Here is a 26,863-nt window from a genome sequence, read left to right as displayed (position 1 = left end):
CTCCCGCATTCCTTTTGACTCTATTAAGACAAACAGATTCTCAAGCCTCCCGCCCTCCCACAAACGCAGACATTATGCATACGTTGTGCTGTAGGTCCCCGCATTACCGACAGCCGACGTTAAGGCACGGCTGAGGCGAGGCGGCGGGGATGGCGGGCTGGGGCGGGGAGCTCGCAGCCCTCACGATCGGGAGCTGACGGCGAGTCGGCGGCGCGGGGCACCCGCTGCCCCTCGGCAGCCCAGCTCTGGGGGGACGCTGCCAGCTCCGCGGCTGACGGGAGGCTGTGGCCGCGCGGCTCCTCCTCCGCCCCCTCTCCGCCACCGCGGGCAGAAGAGCGGCTCCGTGCCAGCGGGGACATGTGGGCGTGCGGCAGCCCCCCGCGCCGCAGACCGCGACCGCACCGGCGGCGGCGCCATGCCGCAGGGGCTCCCCTTCGCCCCGGCTCCCCGTCCCCTTGCGGGTAGCTCGGTTGCCAGGGGACGGGGATGAGGATGAGGCGGGGGCAGCTGCTCGCGGGGCGGGCAGCCCCCGACCCCGATTTCGAGGGCAGCAACGTCCGCGCGGGGCGGAGGTGGCCGCGGCGCCTCCTCAGCGCCCGCCCGGCCCCGCGGGCTCCCCGCTCCCCTCAGGGGACCCGCAGGGATGCTGCCGCCCCACCCACGGCGGAGCCGCCGGTCCCCGCCACGACACCGGCCGCCGATCCCCCGCCCTGCACCCCCGCTCCTTACCGCTGCTGGCAGCGGCGGGGCCGGTCCCCACCCCGCGCCGCGGCGGGGACGCGGGGGCAGCCGCAGCCGCTCTTTTGTGTGCCTGCCTCAGCGCCACACACCGAGGCGGCTGCTGCGCCCGGGAAGCTGCGTGCGAGAATACCGCGCCGGCCGCCCGGGAACCTGCATGGCGCATAGCCCGGCCGCCGCGGCGCCTCGGGGGGCCGGGCCCGCAGGGCGCGGCGGGGCGGCGCGGAGGCCCCCGCCTCTCCTCAGCACCGCCTCGGCCCGCCCGCCACGGCCCGCTGCGCCCACCGCTCGGTTGCCCCCGGCCCTGCCTCCCGGCCTTCGTGCCCCGAAGCGCGGGCGTCGCTCTGCGCTCGCAGGGTCCTGCTCGGCCTGCTCCCACCGAGGTTGGAAGAGGTGATGGCAGAACTGCCTGAGCTGCCTCACAGAGGGCCGGTGAGGTGATGCCGTGCTTGTACGCCTCTAAGTTTCTCAAAAAATGGTACAAAAAGTGATTGGCTTGGTGATACGGACTAACCCGTCAAATAGGCTCTTCCGCAGATACTGAAGGCTGGAGGCCCAGGTCTGCACCGGCTTCACAGGTGGCGGTGGAGGAGCTTGCCCAGACCTGGACACTGAGGAGAGCCAGCTGCAGGGCGCCTCACTGCTGCACCCCCAGCCTGCAGCACGGAGCAACCCTTCAGCCCAGCTACCCTTGAGGAGCCCCTCAAGCAGGAGCAGTAGACAGGTATGTTTGCTGGAGGCCTCTAGTCCTGCTGTGATGCATGGTGAGGCCACCCGGCACTGGTGGTGTGTACACCTAGGGACCCCACATCGGTGAGGGGCCATAGCATATATTGTTTTCTGGGAGTCTTCCGTAACATTTGTCTATGAAGCGCACTCCTGAATGCTGGCTATGTAATCTTGCTAATTAATGACCAGGCTTTCCTGTTGCTTGAGGTGCTCCAGTGCAACAAAAATCAAATTAAACACCAAAAGTTTGAACATTACAGCAGGGGACAGCACTGCACTTACGCTCATTCCATCATATGGCCAGATTTATGGGATCATGATTTTTATGTCCTTGTGCAGATAATACATAGATCTCCCCATAAAGATTAAAAATGGAAGGTGCGATGTGTAATATTTAAAAGCTCATTGAAGTGGGTTTCTCCAAGAACAGTTCTTACCATGAATAACAAACATACTTTGTTTCTCAGGCCTTTTGTTAGAAACTACTAGATCTTTCTACCACAGTTAGGTGACGGTGATTACTTTGTATATAAAGGAACATATGTGAGATCAAGTGCTCTTAGGCCAGTTGTGACAGGACTTGCTTATAAGTATGCAAATTCAAGACTTGTAGCTATTCTCGAGTGTAAAAAGTAATCTTTCTCATGATTGCAAAAGTGAAAAGCTGTCTTAATATAATTATATTGTATTCCAGTCAGCTAAATATCAATGTTCACTGTAATAGCTGTGTGTCCAGCTTGGTGTGCTTTTGTTTGCCCTGGGGTAGCTATACCAGTTGCTTAGCACTGAGTCAAATTCCATGCACATGCAAAGGCCTTTCATGGAAACACCATTTTGTTGTTTTTTTAATTCTTGTTTTTTGTTTAGTTGTTAGGATTTCTGTTAAGATTTACTAACTACAGAGTAGCCATTTGCTACTAAGAGGCTGTTTTCTATCATGGTTTTCCTATGGTGACTTTTCTCATCTGTCCCTTTCTCTATCCTAATTAGTTGACTGATTTTGCTTCTCTTTTGAAGATAATGAAAACTCAAACATTACATAAACTGTAATGCATGTATGTTTTACACAGAACTATGGGAAGTTATATATAATCTGTAGATGGGTTGTTTAAACATTTGGCAAATCATGTTTTAATTCATATTATTAATTCTCAAAATTGTTAACTTGATGAAATAGCGTTATGTACATAAGGAAGTTTTCACTTTCTCAATCAATATACCAAAAGCAGTATTCCCAGCTTGTGTTTTATTTTTGAAGGTACTGCAGCTGCAAGTATTGTACTACAACTGACCTCTCAAAGACTGCAGGGGTCCCAAGGGGAGTGGGATATATTTTTTAACTTCTTAAACCTAAGTTCCTAACAAACATTCTCCCTTCACCTCATTTTGGAGACCGTGACTTAGATGGTTATTATAGAAAATTATGTACCAAAATGGAAGGTAAAAATAAGGTGCATAATATCAGTCCAATAATGCACCTCTCTGCTACTCTTCAATTTCTGGAAATAATCTTTTCCATACAAGCCAGCCACAGCTACAGAAGTAGGATATTCCCTCTGTTTAAGGCAAACTGTGCATTGTCACATATGCCTTCAGAATACACACAGTTACTTCAGAACTTTTTTTTTTTAAATCATGGTTTAAACCTATCTTTATTACTGAAAAAATGCAATGTTAAAAATAAGGAAAAATCTTCATTAAAGATCTATTTTATAGAAGATTTTAGTACCTCTTTGCTATTTTTATGTTAACAAAACATAAGTTAAAAGACCGCTTTAGATTACATCTAGAAAAGTCATGAAGTGCTTCAAAATGTATCATTACTTTTAATTGTCTAAGAGAGAACTCTTCCTCACTTGTCAATCTATGCTGTATACTTTGCAGTTAACAATGCTGTTTAACAATAGGCAAGACAGTGCAAAGGAACATGAAACTAGATAGATGACTTAATTTTATAGATATTTAAGGATTATACCATCCTGGGAGGCAAACCTCCTTCCTTCCCAATAAGATAAATTTACATCTCATAAAATGTTCACACTGCTTTGAAAATGCTTAAAAAAGGTGACAGATTTTGCATTCCAAAGAAGGAATTTTAAAATGTCAGCATTGGGCCAATTAATTTATATATTATTAGTTTTCATTTCCATATTAATCTTACAGGATTCCATGTGTGAAGTTTGAACCGTCGGTTACCTTTCTGTGTCTAGTGCCATCCAGCACCCTTATGAGAAGCACCAGGGCTACCATTTTAGGGATTTCTTCTGTTTCACAGTCTAATAATTTGGCCAACATGATAACTGCTTTGGTAAAAGAATCGAGTGCTTACTGAAACAATTAACTCTAACTTTTTCTCTTAATTAAGGGTCCTTGAGTCCAACAAACCCAAGTCAGATCACTACAGGAAGAATTTATTGTAAGGAGAGAATCAAAAGGAAGCGCCAAGGAAATGATTCAGAGCACCTGCTGTAAGTACCTCAACTAGATATTGTAAACATCTCCATGTTTCCTGGTCTTTCTATGAGACTTCCTTGGTCACACCAACTTCCATTCGTCTATCTTAGCAATAAAGTCCAAATCCAAGGACTGTCCTAAACAATAGACAGCAGTGCTTCTGCATGTGCATTAAGAAAGTAAACTCTAGTCTCAGCATTAAACACAGAAGTATTATCCACCCAGGAACTGGTCTGCCAAAGCAAGTGCCATCTTCAGTTCCTCTTATAATTCATTCACAGCTTTCTAAATTTTCAGGCTGTGTTAACTGTATTAAGCACAGTAGCTGTGGCATCAAGATAGAATATATTCTTGCAAAACTTGTGATAAATTGTGTAAATATGGTAATAATGAAAGCAATTGAATTCAGAATGAAATACCCAGGTGTTTTTTTTTTAATTCATGTGAATTAATTGCAGTATAAGCACGATGGGACCAGACTTTTTGCAGATTTGCAAAACTGTAAGGTTAGCTTTTAAAAGACATGTAGTTAGTTCTTTTCTCAGCTTTTTGAGTTTTCTTCTAGGTTTGTCTCATGCATACAGAATGGGATTCATTCTGCAGCCTGTTCTCCTCCTCCCACCTAGGAGAGACTTGAGGGTTGCATAGAGGAAGTCAAAAAAGATATTTTGCATCATTTAATTGTGAACCCTTTAGCTGCCTGAGTAATGTTGATGGAGTCCAGAAAAATGTGTCTTGCCCTGCCTTAGGCAGTATAAAATGGGACCATGCTTGAGCACAGAGGGGAAAAAAGGCACATGGAGGGATTGGAACAGGGAACTTGCACTTGACAACTGACCCAAATGTGACAAAATCTACTAACAAAATACTAACATTTCATCTTCTGAAAAGCTTGGCATTATCAGAAAATAAGGTTTCACTGTACCTTTTGGGGAAAAAAAAAAACAAACCAAACAACCAAATACCCATTGTTAAAGCCTAATTCCCTTCCAAGCTAATCAGGCTCCAGTTATTTGAATCACTGTTGTTCTTTCCAGAAGTTGTATACTGGTGCAACCAGGGGTATATCATTAAGTGTCCCTCCACTGGAAGAAACAAATCACAGTTCTCTATTGCTCCAGTTTCTACCCTGAATTTCCACTGTTTTTCTTGATGGTATTCCCCTTTTATAATCATGGCAGTGACAAAGGGTAAGGCCCATATATCTAACCCCTCCCAAAGCCTTAGAAAGTCAGAACAAAGAATGACTTGTGAAAGCTCTCTTGTTTAAGGTGAAAGACTAGAAGTTTGTTAACAAGTATAAGGGCTGATCCTGTTCCCACTGAAGTCTATGGGAGTTAGGGTTAAAACAGGAAACTTCCCTCAGTGCATCTTAGCTGCCTTCAGATTCTTCGGCTGTCCAACTCTCTTCGCTATTCCTTCCAAGTCTAGAGCTCCAGAGGTGGAAATTCTCATATCTTGTAGCACATACCCAGGCAAGTAAGGGGATCTGATCACACCAAATGGTAAGAGCTTGTAATAAGCATGCCCCAGTTTTGGGTATTGACTAATTTTACAGAACTAAACTCTCTTTTTTTTTGTTCATTTTGTATTATTGTTCATATCTTGCCTTCCACCTTAGGAAGAGCCAGATGAAATGTATAAACTGTGAGCGAGATAGGAGCATGACTTAGTTATGATGAACAAAATACATCAGCTGACTTAGTGCTAGGCAACCCCACTGCAGTCAGTCAGGAAAATTGCTGGTTACTAGCTAAAAGCATTACAAGTCTCTTTCTGCTAATAAGATGGGGAGCACAATGAGGCAAGTGGAGTAAGTATTGTTTACTCAAAATCTCCATTCCTTAGTACTATGTCAAGCTACTACTCTGAGTGTATTGATAGATGTCACACACAAAAGTCCACCTCCTTCAGACAGGACAAAGAAATGCAGTATGAACCTAGGGAGGAGTGCCCAGTTTTCTGTTGCACCAAACTAAGGGTATTCGGTTCAAAGACTTCTGTTCAACTATCTTGACATGTAACCAGCGAGGCTTCTAATCTTGACATTCCTATGCTAGTTCTGCAGAAAAGATGCCTCCCCATCTTTGAAAGACCGGAAAGACAAAAGCAGCTTTGCTAATAGAATGTCTCCTAGAATGGCAGAACCATATTTCAGGAATATCAAATCATCCTACTTTTCCATCATGAGCCTTAGGATTTCTAAATTCAAAACAATTTAGAATTTAGATCACAAACTACCCTCTGAACAGTGATTTGATGAAATGCAAGAACCCTGCAGAAGACACTGTATTTCTTAAAATATGTGAGGAGTATTTATTTTGAGTACAAATCTGTCTCATTTTAAAAAAAATGCATGGCTTTGCAGAGCTTTTTTCAGAAGTAAAATATGTGAGGAAGCATCAATGTCTTTAAAGTCTTGTTTAAATCTCAGGTCAGCATTATACTTGTATTTTGTTGTAGCAAACATGACACACAACAATTTCCATTAAGTAAATATTCTCCTAGCCTAAAATGAACTTACTTCGTATTAAGCTGAAACTATTCACTGTATATGCAGAGATGTAGGAAAATATAAAATTCAGATTGTGGTTTAGCTAGGAAAAATTATGACTTTTAAGGATTAAGAAAACTAGAGAAACAGCACGTCTTCAGTTTTTACAGCTGACATGTCAGGTATCAGGACCAAGTCTAAAAGAAAGTATCAGGACAAACACTGCTTGCTTAATGTACACCAATGAAGTGAAGTCTGTCCATGAATAAGTCAACAAACTGTGACTGAAGTCCATCAGAAACATAAGTATGCTGGCATGCTCTCTCATGTTAAAAGACAGTGTATATAACTGAGACTTATGTGGCTTGTGTTTTCCACTGGTTTTTTTAAGTGCTTTTGCATAGGAAAACAATATTTATAAAGTAAGTGAAAAGATTGCTCGCTATTTGTTCAGGTCTCTCCCAGATATCTTTCTATGGACAGAGCTTGAAAAACAAATATTCAATACCTGAAAAAAATGAAATGTGAAAAGTACATTACAGTCTGAAATATATTTCAGGCAAATAATGTTTCAGGTACTGTTCTCACATTGCCTGCATATCCACAGAGTTCATAAAACAACTAAATGATGATTTACGCATGGTAACTTCCTTGGCAGTAATTGTTATGTCAAGGAAAACTTGGCATAGCACAGAAGGATATTTTTCTTGCATGAACCAATCAATCAGTGTGAAGCAGTGATGCTGAATGGTGAAAACAGAAAAAACAATGTTCTTTTTTCCTTCATTTCTAAAGGGAATAACTAAGCTATAGTGTTTTCACTGAGAAGTGAGTCTCTGCTCTGAAATGTAGAACGAAATAATGTGGGATGACCTAGAAACTGTACAGTTTCTGTGGTTACAGAGGTAAAACCGTGCTGCAAACATGAGGCAATAGAACACAAATTACTATGTTACATATGTAATTTGGCTCATGTATTTGGCTTTATAATCACAGAGAATTCAAGAAATGTCAACATATCAATTCTGAAAATCAGATCAACAATAACAAAAAAAAGAAAACAACCCTAAATCTGTAGCACTATTTCAGTACTCAAAAGCTGCACTTAATCTACAGGAACTATAGTGAACTTGTAAAGACTGAATACCACATCGATATTCCCAGCACCAGCTCAGTAACTTCACAGCTAATCTATTATTTTATTTATGAATATTACAGCTCAAGCTTGCTCGAGTTCCACAAGGACTCCGTGGCAATCTTTAGGGTGAAGAAAAATCACAGGTTTGCCATGTGCACCTATTTTTGGCTCTTCACTCAATATTCGTATCTTTTTTTTCTTCAGTTCTGTCATAGCCACTTTTATGTCATCAACCTTAAAAAAGAAAAATACAGTTCACACAAATTAACATATTACACTGTATTATGCAGATTCTACATTTAGGAGCAATAATATAATTCCTTACTAAAATGTTCTTTCTAAATTCTAATATAATTCTGAAAATAAATTAAATTATAAAACAGTTTTAAAACATCTATTCTTAAAAATAAAAATCCTAGAGAAGTTTGCATTTGTTACTTGAAGATTTTATAAAATACTGTTTAAATATTGTGCTATATTTAAGAAATTACTAAAGAAAAATCACTCATGCACAAAGCCCATTGATTTTTTTATGTTGTTACTTTATAAGGACTCCATAAATAACGTAAACTCTGCATTACTATTACTAAGAAGATCATACAGCTTTCAAACTGTCAATAACTAAAGAATGCCTCCCTGTCTAATTGATGACACAATACTGACTCATTAGGTGCCGGTGAAAAGGGAGGGCAATGGGTAGAAGGAAAGTCCCTTTTAGATTTCTATAGCCTCTTTCTGAGTAGGTTAAGCTTCATAAAGTTCCATAAGAAAAACTTTGAAATTATCAGAAACGTACCCAGAATATGACCTGGTTTTCCTATTGAACTTCATTGTAATAATAGCCTTTAACATAATATTTCAGTACAGTTTCCTGCAGAAATACGTAATTAACAAAAACATGTCTACGCTGTATAATGTGATCTTAAGTCTGATGTCATGTCATCAGATGAAATTTGAATATTTCCAAACCTTAAATGCATTCATTCTTTGAGATAATAAAATTAGCACTCAATTTAGCAAATCCAATAGTCACTAATCAGTAAAGACCTAGAATGAAAATAATAGCATTGCTATTTTTCGGGACTGGGGTGTCTGGACATAACTTGGTAAATAAACTTGCATGATGACATTGTAGGGAAGAAGGAAATACCTAGCTTTGATTCAGAGGAAGAGACATCAGTTAATTCCTACTCATTTGCAGCAGTTTTGTTCATGAAAATTCTGAATTCACTACAGTTCTTCCTACACAGAACTACCAGTCTGCTAAAAAAAAAAAAAAAGAAACAACTGTCCAGTTTTATCTAAAGTAAAACAGCACATGTAATGGTGCCATAGCCCCCTCCAGGTTGTTTCCCCAAGCAGATAAGCCACTGCAGCTGCTGCTCCTGTCCGACAGAGATGGCCAGAAGAGGAACTGTGTCTGGGCTCAGCTGGAATGAATTACTACATCCCCAAGGAAGCAGTGAGAGTAAACAGTGGAAAGCCTGTGGGTGCATTCATGTTAGGATAATATCAGGCTTGGATTTCTCTCTTATTCTACCAAGTGTCCAGAAGCTTTTCATTGCAGGTATTAAATTCAATTATAGCTGGTCAGGAATAATTTAATTTCTTCTTAAAGTGCTTATTTTGTCTGAAACAAATACCCTATCAAAACACCTGTCTAAATTTTTCCTTTGAATAATAAGACTGAAGGAAGAAATAAAAAGCATTTTGATAAACTTGTCAGGCTTCCTCTCCAGTATGAAAAGAATTTTTACAATTCAGCTTTTTGCAATAAAATTGCTCATAGAAAGATATTTCTACAAAATACTTTTTAAATTTCAAATGAACAATCAATTGACTCTGAAGTTCTTTTATAGTTTTTCTGAAAATTATTTTTGCTCAACTTCAGAAGATGACATATCTTTGAAACTGTAAGATTTTCCATTCTGAGGAGAATGGAAAATTGGAGCAGGAAGGTTAATATCTTTTTGATTGACTGTGGTAGTGACCAAATCTGTTTTCAGTCCCACTTAAGCAGCAGGTCAACAATGGATTGCTTTTTTTCCATGTAAATTAGTCTATAATCTTCTTTTTTTGTTGTTTTTTACATGGAGACAAACATGGGGGACTTAGGACAATCTTTTTCTTAATCTTTTTTTTTTTGCATAGAGAATCTATTAGTGAGTTACAAGACTTCATTTAGGAAAATCTGGCTGCAAGTAGCACTAGCTAACCCGAATAATGGAAATTAACTGCTAGATTATGACTCCTGGCTTGCTTGACCTACTGTATACAGTTATAGATTTTCTTTTTCAACACAACACTTCTACATTGTCCAACATGGTATAATTAGCATGTCCCATTTTTCTCAATTTTCATAATTAACAATATGACTTCCCTTGATGGCCAGCTTCGGTTTATCTGCAAAAAGATCATCTCTCATACAAAACGGAGATCTACATAGAACAGTTTCAGCTGGTAACAAGTATTTCTTGAAATGTCTTAAAAGGGATTACATATACTTGAAACCCTTGGGAGCTTTGAGCTCTTTTTGCTGAGAAATGCCTACAACTTCTTTCTCTTGTACCTATAAATAAGTACCACTGGTCTTACAGGGGGCTGGAGGTTTTTTTTTGGTCTTACTGCAAATCACTTCTTTCTTCTACAAATCACTTCTTTCTTCTACACCCCTCGTTTCCTAAGTTTAGCTGAGGTCTTTCACATTTCTATAGCAGAACTGCCTAGCAGTACAATTTAGGGTCAATTTAAACAGAATTAATTTTTTTATTCTTGAACATCTGCAAATAGGCAAACTTAATGTAAGAAAAATTGCAATGCCTGTGGGTATGCAAAATTTCTCAATTCTCAATGAAAGCATGCAACTGCAAACGCTGGTCTTTGTAGATGTATTCTGAAAACAATTTTTACTGACATCAGTAATCCCATTACTTTTCATTATTACACTTTGCATGAAATAATAAAGTTTGCAAGACTCAGATCTGTAAAATATTAAAAACATTTATCATAGACAGCAGCATGAAATTTTGCATCAAACATATACACTAAAACATGAGTATGCTAAATAAGATAACTACTACCCAGCCCCTTTACATCTTGTGTACTTCCAGATCAATCCCTCTTTGATGGACAAGAAAGAACAGGACAGAAGACACTCTGGAGACTTTACTGTTGTTTGGTAAGTACCACTGACAATCTTTTTTGATTTCTGTATACAATTATCAACTAAATATCAAGCAGGAAGACACTTCTGAAAAGCTAAACTATGCCTTAGCTTAAACTTACAACTCCGTCTTTTTCCAGTGTATGCCCTTGCTATGGCAGGAAGTTGACACCTGTCAAACATTCTTCACAAGCCCTTGGGCTTGTCCACCTTCCACACTTGATACTTAACGCTCCTCTCCCCAATTTAATCTTTATAGCATAAAAGAGGAAAAAATTATCACATAGCTCATGAAATTGAACTGTGATTTCCAAAACAGAAAAAAGGCACATTTAAGAGTTCTTCTTATGCAATATAAATTCTCACAAATATGACAGCCTTATATATTTGTTCTTGACACAGGCCAAGCCTATGAAAAAATTATGCATACTTCAGTATCTCTGTCCTATATGGTATATTGTGTTAAAATACCTCAATGCAGATATGATGCATTCCTCCCGTCTTGTTTTTTTGCAGAAAGCTTGCAATGGGACTTTTCTCTCCTAAAGGATGTAGAAGTTCCAGCTTGGTATTTCCCAGCTCCACAAAAACAGTGTAGACACCATGTTCGGGAAGAGCCACAGTCTCGCTCACCTGTGCTCCTAACACATCTTTATAGAAGGACTGAGATTTCTCCAAATCAGGTACTGCAATTGCTACATGATTAAGTCGGCCCAGTTTCCATAAACAGCCTGGAATGCTTTGAGAAAAGGAATTTGATGATGATAGAGTTCGTATTGTGAGAGCTGAAGTCTGCAAACTGGTAAGAAGCCCTGAAAAAAAGTGAATAGCACTGAGAAAGTGTCAGTATCTGCTCTTTCCCCTTTTAATGAGGCCTATATAACTGGTAAGCACACCAGTATGCAAAGCTGAAGGTAGACTGAGACCAAGGAAAGAATTATTCTGTAGTACTAACACCACAATTTTTTTCAGAGACTATGTAATTATTCAGAAATACAAAAAAAAAAAACCCACAAATTTAGTGTAAATGCTTACATATGCCTGTTAAAAAGAGGAATACATGGCCAAACGTAATGGTCACCTTTATAATGTACTTAAAAGTGACTTCTGAATTTTTCAGAGCTTCTTCCTAGATGTATGCCTATACACCTAGAAATGATAACAAACAAGAAAACCCAAACAAAACCTTGGACAGAACTGATACTGCAAGATCCAAAAGAGAAAAGACTTGAGCTCTCAGCTGTCAGAACTAACTCAAGCAAAAACAGACATGTCATGTTGCATCTGAGGCTTAAGGAATCCTAAAATCTCCTGATTTTGATTTCTTATTTTCTCTTTCTCCAATGATGGAATCATTTGCTCATCTTACTTTTCACATGCTGTACAGGTCTTATACTTAGTTTCACTGATCTGTTTCAAGATGCTTAGAAACATTTCAGTTCTAAGTACTGTGAACAATGTATCCAACTGACCAATAACAATTTAGAAGGTTATCTTTAAAAGGTCAAAATCATAATAGCTTTTTTAATGCAACTAGTGCCACTGACTTCAGGGTGACTGACAAAAGAGTATGATTTGGCTCATCATAAATGAAAAGGTAATTGTAAAATAATATTGGATGACCATATGATACAAAGGTAAGGGCTAACATGTAGACAAAAGATGGACAACTCATGGGGAGCTCAGTGACCTGAAAAACTGCTTAGATATCTACAGAACTCTTCACTGACTGCTCGGACAAGGCAGTACACTATCTGTGTCAAATTGCTGTGTTGCTCACAAATAGTTCTAGGGTTGCTAGGGTTTTTTTTAAATCACAAAAAAAAAAGATATAAAATGAAGATACTTACAAATGAATTACATTAATCTATCAGAGTACTAGTATCTGGAGAGATTGGGGGTAGAGGAGAAATTGTGATCGTATCACTTGTTTCTAGCACCAGAATTAGAATTAGATGAAAGGATATATTCATAAAAGCCGCATTTTAATTTCATGCCAGTTTGCTTTAGGCCATGTCAGAGTTCCCAATGCCTCAAGGCCAAGCTAGAGGCATCTCAGCATTTTTTAAGTCTTTGAGGCATTCTTAGCTTTAAATTCACAAACATGCTATTTTGCTAAGAGATAGTGCCAAGGATGCACTGAGATTCTGGATGCTTTGCAATACACTGAGGATAGCATGGCCTGCATTTTTTCAGACTGTACTCTGTAAGGTTAGTAGTAGCCGTAATTAATCAGCTAGCTTCACTATATGAAACTGAGAACTACTATTTCACAGGAATTCAAGACTACAGCTATCAGTTAATTTTTCTTTACGAAGACAACTGATGCAGTCCTTAAATCTAAGCCTTTCTGACCATTGTGCTGTGATGGAAGAAGAAGTGTTTATTTGTATTTGAGACTTAAAATTACAACATGCAATGTACATACTTCCAAAGACTTAGTATCACAAAAGTAAGTCTATTTGATAATAATAAATCAACATCCTACATTAAGTATTTCCAGAAACTTGTCCAGTTCTGCAAGCAACTGTCCTGGAGTGTTTCTTGCCAGCCTTTCACACAGTACGTCCTGTCATCTCCTTCATGACAGCCAGAAGTTCTGGACAATTCTTTTTCACTTGTTACCTTTAGGCTCTTAAACTGGCATAGTAGAGCAACTCAGTATTTCCAAGTACTTTTCAACTTTTTACATGTTAAAAAAAAAAAACCCTAGCAATGTCTACAAAGAAAAAAAAATCTTGTTTTTCAAATGTCTATGCTGAAACTATTTTGTAGATAGAGTTGTCATCTAAATGCAGCTCTGTCTGGGGTGAACAAAGCAATTGCCTGAGGAAGCAATACTATGCAATGCTTATAATGTACAAAATAAGAACCATGCAGGATCTAGTTGGCATAATTAGAGGCACAGATAATTACCTAGACTAGAGTTTGACCAGATCACCAGAGTAAATAATGTATTAAAAAATTTTTAAAAACACCAGCACCTGCCATACAGTCTTTTTCTGTCCACCTAAGATTCTACCTAGGTAGCTCTGTTTCCTACAATAATTTCTTAAGACCTGATTCAATTCTTGCTGAAGAAAAAGATACTCTTCCACTTAGAGGAGGTCAGTATTCTCCAAAATAGAAAAATCCTTTGAAAGATAAGGACCACTTACTATATCATTTATTAGGTTTCTTAGAGCTTTTTATTGTTTCATTCCTTCTTCCAAATATTAACAGACCACCGTTCAGAAGAAATACTACTAATGTAGATTTTTCAAGCAATCATTACTGACAGGAAAGGCTAGGATTTTTCCCATTCTTTTTGACATCTCCCATCTATAATTCTTGCTGTACTTCACACAGGGCATATGAATACATGGTTATTATAATTTAATTTGTATTTTTGTCTATTTTCAAGTAAATTGACGGATAGTAGAGACACAGACTGTTACTCAGCTGTTACTGAAGCAATAGCAAAAAGAATAGAAAATGCTGTTTCTGTTGGGTTCTGCCCAAGAAATGTTTGATTTTTGTGGTGTTTCCTGGAAAGATAATGAACATGAAGGAACAAGTCTAAAGTGTCCCATAAAATAAGATCCTCATCCCTCAAATGTTTATTTATAGGCTTGTTGCTACTTATGTGGGGCAGCGTTCATTGACTTACATGGCTAAGTAATCAAACACAAGCCAAATCCAACTGAATTCAGTCATGTTCTGTATGGGGAGGTTATACAACTGTAAGAAGAACCTTGTCACCACGCACTGTTGTACTGTCAACCATTTCAGGTTGAGAACAACTTGCAAGCATGGAGAGGATGTTGTCACCATAGGGAGTTTGGCATACAGGGGCTGTGTATTAGCTCTCCGGACCAAATGGGGAAAGGCCATAGCCTGGCCATGCTTAAATCCCAGCAGTTTCAGGTGGCATTAGCATCTTGGAAACTTTGCCAGCCAGCAAGACTTAGGTCATACATAGTGCTGCTCTGCTCTGGGCTGGAGGTGGCTTTTGAGAATCAGATGGGCTCCGTAGTTCCTAGAAACTGAGTCTCACTTACTGCAGCTCTGGTTTCTTCCATCAAAGTGCAATTACACAAAGGTGTTTTCATTCCCAAGTATCCCACTGATTGATCACTGACAGCACCAAGTCTCTCATTCACTCTTCTGCTGCAGTCTATGTATGGCTACCCAGTAAAATAGTGTGGTTTAGGTACGGCGAGTTTAACCTGCCCTTACTTACTACTAAGATAGTGAACAGTCCAGAGAATTATAATGAATGGGAAATGATTTTGCATTTGACCTCCAAGTTGTACCTTAAAAAGACAAGCTCCACCTTGCGCCTTAAGTATCAATTTTGGAGTTTGCTGCATAAATTTATTCTAAGCCAGCTACTGTCAGTTGTTAATACATCTGTCACCTGGGTCAGAAGACCTTGTTTTTATTTATAAAAGCACTTCTGTTCTGTTGTGGCCTGTCGGGCTCTCCCGGAGAGCCTCGGGCCCGCTCCCGCACCCCAGGGCGGGCGGGGGCAGCGCGATCCCGCCCCGCCGGCCCGCCCGGCCCCGGCACGGAGCGGGAGCGCTCGCCGCCGCGGGGCAGGGGCTCCAGGCCGCAGCGGGCACCGGGGACCGCGGCCGCCCCGTGCCGAGGCCTGAGGCCGCGCCGGCCCTCACCGGCCCCGCCGCCCGCGCCGCCCCGCCGCCGGCCCGCCCGGCCCCCGCGTTACCGGCCGCCGCGCGCCCCAGGGAGGCCGCCATCTCGCCGCCCGCCGCTCGCAGACAGCCCGGCCGCAGGCAGGCTGCGCCTGGTGGCGGGGGAGCGGCCGCTCTCCGCCGTCACGACGTCAACGGCCGCCGCCCGCCCTCCCCGGCGGTGCCGAGCTGCAGGCGCGGCGTGGGCCGGGAGCCCTTCGGCACGGTGACAGCCCGGGGCTGTGTAGGACCGGCGCCACCGGAGCGTCCCGGTACGAGGCACCGGCGGTGGCAATGGCTGTGTCACGCCGAGGGGCTGGCGAGCCCTCGCTGGGGCCCGTGGGCGCAGCTGCTCCGTGCCTTTCCCAGAAGGAGAAATCCCCATGGGGCAGGGGCGGGCGCTACGGCCGCTGCCAGCCAGCGTGCACGGCCTGGGGCGGCCGCGCTGGAGCTGACGCCTGTGCCCGACGGCGGGGAGGCGGCTGTGCAGCGAGCCTCAGCCGTGCCGCTGCAGGGGCAGCTCTGGGCACTGTATTTTAAAAAGAAAGTGCAAAAGAGGCCAGCTATAGCAAGGGACATCTGTACAGAGAGAAAGTTTTCTGGCTAAAGCATTGTGCAAAAGAGACTCAGGACAGAGAGCAGGCGGCCATCTGGTGCTCCGTTCCTGTTGTGTCAGGGGCACAGGACATTGCAAGTCGCTGTGATACATCCTAAATATATGAACACCTTGTGCCATTTCAAATCTGAATAATTAAAAGTGCAGCTCAAAATCAGTGGTCAAAATGGGTATTTAAAAGTCCCAGTATATGACACTTTCTGTTTCCAACGCAGGTTGTAAAGCATCAGATATGTTTACGATGTTCAGAGAAGCACAGGTACAGGTCATACTCATGCCTCTGGCTGGCTGGGCCCTGCTCCACACAATGGTTTTTTGAGGGTGCAAAGTGCCAATGAGAGGACACACAGAAGTTGCATAGCAGGGCTTTGTTTTCTGTGCACTGAAAAGACTTCTTTTTTTGGTAGGAAGGAAACGTGAAAGCAGCAGAGGAACAGCAGAGGCAATAGCAAGAACAAAGAAGGTTAGTCACCGTTGTGATCCAGGTGCTGAATGGCTGCGGATGGCTGGGAAGGGCCTCAGGCAGGGTGAGTGCAGCCCGGGGGGCAGCCCCTGCTAACATATTTTGCAGCATGGAGGAGGAATGGATCGTCTACCCCAGCTGCAGCAGCAGCATCTTCACCAGGGTCTGTGTGTGTAGTGCTTAATTTGACTTTATAAAATAGACTGTAAGGAAACTATGTGATGTAAAGTAACAAACCAATTGAACACTGGGCAGTGCTCCCTAATCGTGTAGCTGTGTGAATGCGTGCCAGCTTAGCTGGAAGCTTGGAGACGCCAGGTAGCGTCGGGCATTTTGCTCACAGAATCAGCTGGAAATGTGTGGTTCCAAAATAGCCCTCGTATGTAGGTCAGAGAGACAAAACTGCAAAGTAAGATGACTGTAGCTTTACTATATTTAGAGCCGGTTTTCCAGTGCTGATGAACATCCCAATCTAGAGCGGTACCATGCTCCTCAAAGGGGAGGGACCAACAGCCATCAGTAGCTGACTCTGCAATACCCTGCTTGTGGTTCAGTGCGAAGGCGAGGAGGCCCGCCTAGACAAGCGGGTGTGACGGAAAGAAACGAGGCGGTTCTGTGACAAAAGCACGGGCTGGGAGGTAGAAACGCTCTTGGCTCGGGAGGCAGGCCGGGCCGGGCCGGGCCGGCTCCCACCGCTGTGTGTGAGGCACCGCGGGCCGGAACTCCTGTACGCGGAACCTCGGCGTCGGCCGCGGGGGTTGCCCGGACCGCTCAGCCGGCTGCCTCGGGGAGGCGGTGCCACCTTGCCCCACGCGCCGCGGCCGGCGGCAAGATGGCGGCTGTCAAGGGGCTGGAGACGTGCCTCAGGGTGGCGGGGGCGGCCGCGGCGCACCCGGAGCGCTTCCTCAGGTACAGCGGGGCTGCGGGGTTCCCAGGGGCTGCGGAGCCCCCAAATGCCGGGCCGCGTGTGTGCGCGCGCACACGCAGCGCTCTGCGGTTCGTGCGGGCCTCGGTGCTGGCGGGGGAGGCCTCGTGCCAGCCGGCCGGCGCCGCTCAGCGACCCCCGGTGCCGCAGAGCCCTCCTGAAGCGCGCTGTTAGCAGCGTCGAGACCTGGCTGGCGCTTCTGCCGTGGCTGCTGCAGCTTCCTATTCCTTTCTTCAGCGTTCGGGCATTAGGAAACGGAGATTTCTGTTTCAGCCGGCTGTGTTGAAGCATTGGTAGTTCTAGAGAAAAAACTGGAAGAGCCTGCCCAAACGTGAAAGCTGAGGAGTAAGGCGGTGGAGGAAGACAATTACCTTTTTAAAACCAAGAGCCTGTATCTTCGATGTTTCAGGTGTTCAGTGCTATACTATTTACTTCCCCAAAACGTCTGGAGTGCTTAAATATGATCAAGATACAGTAAGATGTAACTATAGAAGAGTAGAATATTCTGTCCAGCTGCTACTTGATATACAAAGCGTAATGAAGCTGAAAGCCTTAATAATTGTAATGTCTTTATTTCTAGGAATATTTAGTAGCAGTAGTCCAAGAGATGTGTAGAAAGCAAAGCAACAGCAGTAATTGTTGAAAGGTGCTATTCTGTAGCACCAAAATACCTAAGCAGATATAAAAAGAGCTTCAGTGTGACAATGTGATTAATTTAATGGAAGGTGTAAAGTGAATGAAAACTACTTAATTCTGCAAAATAAAAAATAAAAAAATAATATTAACTGTTGTGCTTTTTAAAGCCCTTAATTTTTTTTTCTACTTTTAGTGTGCAAGATGGACTGGCTGCTGACTTCAGAGCATTAACAAAGACTCTCTATGATTTGAATAAAGCTTTGGGAAGTAATGTAGTTCGTGGCAGTCCTTTAAAAGAGCTGGTGATAGAAAATTTTGATGAAGAACAGATTTGGCAACAACTAGAGCTCCAGAACAATGCAGTTCTTGATTTCTTCAAGATATCCATTGCAAGGGATGCCAAGGATGAAGATCTTTGCCTCCTCTCAGATCAGGAAGAGGATGGCTCTGATGCAGAGACCAGCAGTGACAAGGAATTGGAAGATAGCATAATGGAAGCAGAAACTGAACAGAAGAATGTTTATACAAGAGATAAAGCTAAAGCTAAAGAAAAGCAAAGTAAACTCAGAGAAGGCATAATGCAGAAATACAGTGATGAGGATTCTGATATTGACTTTGATATTGAAGCACTGGAGCAACAAATTAAAACAGCCAAGGAAACCACATCAAAAAAAATGGGAAGAAAATCTATAGTGGATGACAAGTTTTTCAAGCTCGCTGAGATGGAAGCTTTTTTAGAACATGCAGAGAAGGAAAACAGGGAGGAGGAAGAAGATATTAATTATTTTGAAGACATCATCTCAGATGATGGGGAAGACGAGTCTGAAGAAACTAAAGTCAAAGTAAGAATATCAGTAAATTAATTTACTGATCTCTCTTTTCCTTTATATCAAGATATGATAGCCATTAGGGTGACTATAAATTGTTGAACTCTTGAGTAGAAACTACCAAGTTGAATTTGATTAGATGACTAATTACTTCTGAAGCTTTACTTTAATAATACATTTGACATGAACATCTGGTAACAAAATGTCCCAGTGTAGAACATACCGTCCTGCTATTCCAGTCTCTCTTTAGATGGGTCTTGGGTTTTTGCATGAATAAAGGAAGAGATAGTATGTCATAAGAAATATGTGATCTTGCAGAACAGGTGACCCAATGAATGAAAAGGATGTGTCACTCAGCATTGCTATCTGGCAATTAGAGATTGCTGAGGTGACTGATGCAGAGCAAAGGGCTTTTGGCAACTTCTTTTTCCAGGGACATGGGTTTGTAACTCTGATTTAACTTAAGTTGCTGAGTACTTATTTCAAAAATAAATCTTTTATTATTTAATATTACTAGAGATTCTCAATAGCAAGTAAGAACTATGCCCAGGGTATAAGGGAACGTGTACGCGTTCCAATGAGTAATCAGCAAAATCTACTGCGCTTTGACTTCTGCTATGTTGAAATTGGAAAGGAAATTAAGTGGTAGAATAATAAATACTTGTAAAAGATTAGTTTTACTAAGATGCCCTACCACAGGTTAATGCTTCAGTAAACTGAATTACTGTTATACAAGTAGTGCTATTCCCCAGGTGCTAAAGCTTTAAAAGACAGCATACCCTTAGACTTCTGTCAGTCTTAACAGTTTTGTTTTTTTGGTTTGTTTTTTTTTTCCCCTCTGCCCTGCTTAGCCAATGAAAAGTTCTAGAGACTTGACATACAAAGATTTCTTTGATCCAGTTGATGACAATGATTTAGTAGCTAATGATGTTGAAGATGATCAGGAAGAGGAAGCAGACAGTGCTATTGAAGAGGAGAATGAAGAAAGCATGTCTGAGTAAGTATATGCATTATTTGCAGATAAAATGTCCTCGTAATTTTACACTGAAGTGAAGTAGAAAATAAAGTGTAAATTCCAGGCTCACTTTGGTCATGGTTTTCTGTTATCTGTTGTCTGTTGTATGTTCATGGTTTGCATTGTCACCTTATTTAAAAAGTAGTTTATTTACTTATCTTTTGAGTATTGTCTCTTGATATTTGTTTGAATAAAACATTTAATAGCTGTAACTTCAGTTCTTGAAAGTTGTTTTTCATATGCAGAAGTTTCCCTAGTGCCCCGGCCTTTAGGTTTCAATGAAAGCCTATTGTATTTCTTAACTGTGGGTTAGTTGTAACAGGTAAACATGTAATGGCTGAAATATCTTCATGTAAAAAGTTACAGAGACTTTTCAACCTTTATTTTATATTAAATTTTAATGTTACAGGGTCGAGGATATGAATGAAATGATGATGGAGAATATGAGAGGTAAAGAAGCCTCTAAAAAAGTTACTTTTAGTTTGCCAGATGACAGTGAAACAGAAGATGTTACTGATATGCAGTTAGAGAAGGGCATCGATGCCAGTGACATAAAGTCTTCTTTTGAGAAGAGACAGGAAAAGGTAATTTTTTTTTTTATTTTGCTAATACTTTGAAACAGTGGCCAATATATATTTTTTTTTAAATGATAGTGTAATTTGTTCAGAGTCTGGCAGATATGAAGAGGCTATTTACAAATTTACCTTGACCTTAGCAAGGCATTTGACACAGTTTCCCATGACATCCTCATGAGCAAACTCAGGAAGTGTGAGGCAGAAGAACAGACAGTGAGATGGATGAAGAACTGGCTACACAATAGAGCCCAAAGAGTGGTAATCAATGGTGCCAAGTCCAGCTGGAGACCTGTAACCGGTGGAGTCCCCCAAGGATCAGTGCTGGGTCCAGTCCTGTTCAACATCTTCATCAATGACCTTGATGAAGGGACAGAGTGTCTTCTCAGCAAGTTTGCTGATGATACGAAGCTGGGAGGTTTGGCTGATACACCTGAAATCTGTGCGGCGGTTCAGCGTGATTTGGACAGACTGGAGAGCTGGGCAAAGAGGAACCTAATGAGGTTCAACGAGAATAAGTGCAGAGTCCTGCACCTGGGAAGGAGTAATAAAATGCACCAGTACAGGTTAGGAGGCGATCTGCTGGAGAGCAGCTCCGTGGAGAAGGACCTTGGTATCCTGGGGTGCATTAGGAAGAGTGTGTCCAGCAGGTCAAGGGAGGTCCTCCTCCCCCCCTACTCTACCCTGGTGAGACCTCACCTGGAGTATTGCGTTCAGTTCTGGGCTCCCCAGTTCAAGAGGGACAGAGATCTACTGGAGAGAGTCCAGAGGAGGGCTACAAGGATGATTAAGGGACTGGAACACCTGCCTTATGAGGAAAGGTTGAGAGACCTGGGGCTTTTTAGTCTGGAGAAGACTCAGAGGGAATCTGATTAATGTGTATAAATAGATGAGGGCTGGGTGTCAAGAGGAAAGGCGCAACCTCTTTTCACTTGTGCCCTGTGATAGAACAAGGGGCAATGGATGCAAGCGAGAGCACAGAAAGTTCAACCTCAACATGAGGAAGAACTTCTTTACTGTAAGGGTTACAGAGCAGTGGAACAGGCTCCCCAGAGAGGTTGTGGAGTCTCCTCCTCTGGAGACTTTCAAGACCCGTCTGGATGCGTTCCTGAGTAACCTGCCCTAGATTGGTCCTGCTCTGGCAGGGGCTTGGACTCGATCTCCAGAGGTCCCTTCCAACCCCTAACATTCTATGATTCTATGATTCTATGAAATTAAGAAAAAGTGGCTTACCTACATCAGATATATATGCAATCATATATTCCCTCATCTTTAAGTGGGGAGGAGTTAGAAGTACCTATTAATTGCTTGCCTTGAGTTTACTTGTGAACTCTATGTTTTAAACTTCTTAGGAATTTGTGTTTTTCAGATGAGCAAAAAAATAAAAAGTTTAGAAGAAGAGTTGTTAGAGGAGAAACCTTGGCAGCTTAAAGGAGAAGTGACTGGACAAAAACGACCTGAAAACAGCCTTTTGGAGGAAACAGTACTTTTTGACCATGCAGTCCGAATGGGTAAGTAGTGAGAGAGGGCTTTCCTGAAAGCATGTTGTATACTATGTTGGGTTTTCTTCCCTTTGACCTTGCTGAAAACACCTGTGACTCAAGAGTAGGGTAACAAAACACTAAGTTTAACTTCTCGGTGTGTTTTTAAGGTTGTGCATTTTCATAGTGGAAACTACAGGAAACTATGATCTTTTTTGTTCATTTTGAACTTAACTGAACGTTCATTAATTTGGTGGCAGATTTAGTCATTTACAAGCCTTGCATAATATGATTACTCTCTTGAAGGTAGAGGAGAACATTATTGACTTACCTCACCTTCAATTACTACGTTTTTGTTAAGGCTTTATTTTCTGTTGTTTATTCTTCATAGAACAAAAAGTATTTCTTGCTGGAGAAACATTATCTTAAAATTCTTCTCTTTCTTCTCTCAGCACCTGTGATCACAGAAGAAACTACTTTTCAGCTTGAAGATATCATTAAACAGAGAATATTGGATGAGGTTAATATTATCTTGCTTGCTCTTCCCTATTTTGTTCATAGACTTGATGATTCACAGGGCACGTTCCAAGGATGAGTTTGAAGCTCTTAAAATGTTAGATGTAGAGTTATCTTAATTAATTTCTGCAATTGGTTGTTTTAATCTTTTGCCTTGATGAATGTGTCTTTGGATTTCTAAGGAGCTCTATTTTTACATGCCTGTTATATGCTAGATTTTTGTGCGCTTCAAAAAAAAGTGTTTGCAGATAAAACTGTAAGGAGTTTATTGGAATATAACGCCAGTCTGTAAATTTTGTTTATGATCGTAACTGTAGTGCTCTGAGGATTCTGAATACTAACCAAAACTCACAGAATCACAGAATCACAGAATCACAGAATGTTAGGGATTGGAAGGGACCTCGAAAGATCATCTAGTCCAATCCCCCTGCCGGGGCAGGATTGCCTAGACCATATCACACAGGATAGAAGATTTGTGTCCCACAGCTTGTTGAAGCTTATTGTTAGTTGAATTAAAAAAATTGGTACATATGGGGGGGAATATTTAAGTACTTAAGAAAATTACATTTTTGTTATTTATTATACAATTTTTTCCCCGATCCACTAAAAATAAACACACAAGCTAGAGCTGTAAGTCTTTTATTACTTTTTTTTCAAATGAAAGTGTGAAACTTACTGAGTTCTGTGAAGCCACACGCATAAACTAGTTAATGTGTCACAGAAGTAAAATGTTCTAAATAAGCGGTAGCACCTGATATTTGACTGTAGTTGCATTTGGTCATTAATTTATGACTTTCTCAGGCGTGGGATGATGTAGTACCAAAAGAAAAACCAAAAGAGGAAGCTTTTGAATACAAGAAACGTATCACTTTGGATCATGAAAAGAGTAAGCTGAGTCTCGCTGAGATCTATGAGCAAGAATACATGAAACTTCACCAGGTAACGTAAGCAGTGCCTTTCCTTTCAGTCTGAAGTTCGCATCGCATAATCTTTTATCTTCATTTGTACACTGCTAACTCTGCTTTCAGCTTTGTGAAGGTGCTTCGGTCTTTCTCTGAGTGTTCACCAGTGAAATGGCTCTGAATTGTATATTGTCTTGTTAGCAGTCTTGCTAAAGTCAAATAGCTTTACGAATGGTGTTGCAGTAACATTGCGTTATTAATGCAGCAAAAGACTGAAGAGGAGGAAAATCCTGAACACAAAGAAATTCAGGAAATGATGGATTCACTCTTCCTGAAGCTGGATGCGCTTTGTAACTTCCACTTCACACCCAAACCAGTAAGTACATAAGTTTCATAAATTTGGAGGTTTTTTTCCTGTCTTTGAACACTTCAAAATATATTTGAGAAATAGAAAGTATAGTAAACATTGAGTGTTATTGAGCTTGTTCTTACTTCATATTAAATGCACTATAATTGCCTCTAAACAAAACCAAATGTTTAGTACGTTGTTAGCTGTAAGCTGCTGTGAGATGGTGTGCTCAGTCATGAATATGTTTCCTTAATTCTAGCCTGTGCCAGAAGTTAAAATTGTTTCAAACCTGCCAGCTATCAGTATGGAAGAAGTAGCACCTGTTGCTGTTAGTGATGCTGCTCTCTTAGCACCAGAGGAGATCAAGGTAAATATAACTAAAAATCATACAAGGATCTGGAAAGGATCTGTGTTGTTGATAGAAGGGTGTACTGGCTGCCAGATCAATGGGAGAATTCTGCCCCCTCCCACCCTGTGTTCCTTCACCTTGTGGACCTTCTTGCCTAGCATTTTAGTGTTGGTTGTTGTTGAGGGGTTTTTTTGGGGGGTGTGCTTTTTTTTTTTATAACTGTAAGGAAGGGAAAGAGTTAATTTTGTTTGGCTACACTAGGCCATAATATTATGCTTCATTTTTGTTCTTGACTATTACCTGATGGTAATTATTTTCCCAACACATATATGGGTATTTGGAAAGGGAAAGCTAAATGACAGTAGGGAAGAGCAATTAGTGTGTCTGCGAGCAATTGTACAACTCTCACTTCCCAACTTTTGCCAGTCTTTGGCCTTTGCCTTAATGCAGCACCGCCCTGAGCTGGCTAAACACTTGAAATAATGGAAATGCTAAGACAGATGTGAGTACTGTGAAGTGAGTCTTGGCTTTTGCATGCTTATGGATCTAGAGATCTTGTTCTCTTTAGGATAAGAACAAAGCTGGTGATGTAAAAACAGATGCGGAAAAGACTCCCACAGACAAAAAACGAGAACGAAGAAAGAAAAAGCTTCGTAAACGTATGAAGCTAAGAGAAAAAGAGAAACGTCAAAAGCTTCTTGAAAAAATGAAACCAGAACAAGGCACAAAACTTAGCAAAAAAGCTGCTGCAGCAAAATTAAAAAGGCTTACAAAAGAAGGCAAAGCGTCTCCGCTCAAGGTAAGGCTCTCTCTTAAGTAGTCCTGTGTAGATTGGAGCTTCCCAGATAAAGAATATTAAAATCCCGTGGATGGATAATATTTTGCTAGAGAGAGGAAAGGCAACTTCCATCACGAACAATGACAAAGTATAGGGTTGGTTCCCCTCCCATCCCTCTTGGCACAGCTACATCTCCTAATCTTTCTCCATCCCCCCAAAAATTCTTGTACACAAGTAGTATATCTGCTTATCACCCAGACCTTGTTACCTTATTTATGTCTGAGCAAATATGAAAGGTAAATGTAGCTGCCGGAAGGAAGGAGGTAGGAAGAAGACATGGAAAGGGCAGATGCATACTCCTTTTTTTTTTTCCTTTTTTTTTTTTCTCTTTTTGTCTGCTGCCCCCTTCCTTTCCCCTGTATTCTAGGCCTGTTCTCATCCACACTTGTAACTGTCTTATGCAAAGTAGTGTTGGATGTCTTTTTAGTCCTGATTTTGCTAATGATCCTGACAGCATGATGTCAGTATAGAGGCCTGAAAATATACGTCTCTGGTTGCACTTTGCAGTGACCTCCTTATTTATAATGCATATTTATGTAGATGTTATTGCTTTAATTATGAAGAAATCATACCTAAATGGTTGTTGGAACCTTTAGAGGCTTACTTGGAGTATGAAATATATTTGAATTTGTAAGCAACTTAATCTTTAGATAGGGAAAAATATGAAAAAATTGTATGATACAATTACTTTATATCAAAGTATATTCACAAAGCGGAAATGATTGTTTGCATTAAGTACTGCTTTTTATTTATTTCAAAGTTGACAAGGTGCTGTTCCTGCAAATACTAAGACTCGCGCTCTTTTTTCCTGTATTTGAACCGTTCCACTGATTTAAGTGGGACTACTTGCACGCGTAATTGAGGATGAGGTTTCCATTTGGTTCTTTCTGAGCTTTGAGTAACTAAAACTATTTCAAAATAGAATATTCCTGTTTAACTTTCTGCTTCTTATTGTGGAGCCTTCTCTGTAATCTCATCAGGTTGATTTTGTTTTGCATGCTATAAAACAGTAAACTTATGTACCACCTATGATTCCTAGTGAAATAAATTTTAAAAATCTCTGAAATTTTGAGGTATTAGAAACGGATAGGAATAACTACTTGATTACTTCTAAAACAGTTGTGCTTACCTTTTCAAAAGGAGAGCAGAGCACAAAATAGAGATATGGAGTTGTAGCTCATGATGTGCAAGGATCTATTCTTGGTGCCTGTTCCTTCATGCTACTTGCTAATTAGAAAGGGAACGTACTCTTTATTTCTTCAGATAGCAGGAGTGGTATAAGAATGCAGTGAAAAATATCTTTTGAAAATCAATTATCAGATTTTTTTTTTTTAAAGTCAAATACCATTATCTGTGAGTAACTAGTAAGTAGTGTAATGGTATTGTTTGTGCATTCTTGGTTATAACAAATATTTTGTCCATTGACAGGATGAAGGTAAAGACAAGGTCCTGAAATCATCCCAGGCCTTCTTTTCTCAACTACAAGATCAAGTAAGAATGCAAATCAAAGATGCAGACAAATTAAAGAAGAAAGAGAAGAAGCAGAAAACGCTCTCTGTTCATAAACTGAAATTGTAATTTACCTTTTTATGTGTGTTGCATCTTGTATATATTAAAATGTTCCTACACGAGTGCTAAATTTGAGTAGGTTTTAATTCTGCGTTGGTCTTTAAAATGTTCTGTGAACTTCTAAGGTAATGTAAAGACACTTTCCTTTAGGTTTTCCTTTAATTTTCTACCATAGAACTCTGATTGTGTCTTTTTATTCTAAAAAGAAAGCTGCTTGTCATGGGCAGATACATAATCCTGTAGAATAGTTGATATTTGTACTTTATACAGTCTCTTTATAGTCCATAGCTTTTGATTCTGCTGCTGTAATAGTTCTGTATGTATTGCAGGAATAACTGTGTTTATTGAAGACCTTAAGGTCTATCCTGGCAGTATAAATTGGAAATTACCTTTTGAAATCGTGATTATCAGAGAGG

General features: G+C 41.2%; 2 protein-coding genes and 1 long non-coding RNA gene across 5 annotated transcripts; 2 read left to right on the top strand and 1 right to left on the bottom strand.

Moving 5' to 3' along the window:
• The first annotated feature begins 1,041 nt into the window (after positions 1-1,041).
• LOC137668504 (uncharacterized) lies at positions 1,042-10,731 on the top strand. Its single transcript, XR_011048946.1, has 3 exons — positions 1,042-1,462; positions 3,833-3,935; positions 10,664-10,731. It is a non-coding gene; the product is annotated as an uncharacterized lncRNA (long non-coding RNA).
• Positions 7,595-15,807, bottom strand: MCEE (methylmalonyl-CoA epimerase). Of its 2 annotated transcripts, none has more exons than XM_068410068.1 (3): positions 15,425-15,807; positions 11,188-11,455; positions 7,595-7,787 (listed from the first exon to the last, which is right to left on the bottom strand). In XM_068410068.1, exons 1-3 carry the CDS (start codon positions 15,772-15,774, stop codon positions 7,635-7,637), a joined length of 771 nt encoding a protein of 256 aa, XP_068266169.1. In that variant the 5' UTR covers positions 15,775-15,807; the 3' UTR covers positions 7,595-7,634. The 2 variants fall into 2 exon arrangements, with proteins under 2 accessions (XP_068266169.1, XP_068266170.1); XM_068410069.1 differs by having other exon boundaries at positions 11,188-11,528; positions 15,425-15,557.
• Positions 15,498-26,517, top strand: MPHOSPH10 (M-phase phosphoprotein 10). 2 transcript variants are annotated; one of them, XM_068410067.1, is made up of 12 exons: positions 15,498-15,661; positions 16,413-16,532; positions 18,223-18,871; positions 19,708-19,853; positions 20,281-20,455; positions 21,813-21,954; positions 22,377-22,444; positions 23,242-23,379; positions 23,608-23,718; positions 23,951-24,058; positions 24,609-24,839; positions 26,307-26,517. In XM_068410067.1, the coding sequence occupies exons 2-12, from the start codon at positions 16,498-16,500 to the stop codon at positions 26,454-26,456; spliced, it is 1,953 nt and encodes a 650-aa protein (XP_068266168.1). In that variant the 5' UTR covers positions 15,498-15,661; positions 16,413-16,497; the 3' UTR covers positions 26,457-26,517. The 2 variants fall into 2 exon arrangements, with proteins under 2 accessions (XP_068266168.1, XP_068266167.1); XM_068410066.1 differs by lacking the exons at positions 15,498-15,661; positions 16,413-16,532 and adding an exon at positions 17,272-17,377.
• The last annotated feature ends 346 nt before the right edge of the window (positions 26,518-26,863 follow it).

Source organism: Nyctibius grandis, chromosome 11 (assembly GCF_013368605.1).
Source record: "Nyctibius grandis isolate bNycGra1 chromosome 11, bNycGra1.pri, whole genome shotgun sequence".
NCBI lineage: Eukaryota > Metazoa > Chordata > Aves > Nyctibiiformes > Nyctibiidae > Nyctibius > Nyctibius grandis.
Note: the sequence above shows the minus strand (reverse complement) of the source record. Positions and strands in the feature narration are given on the sequence as shown.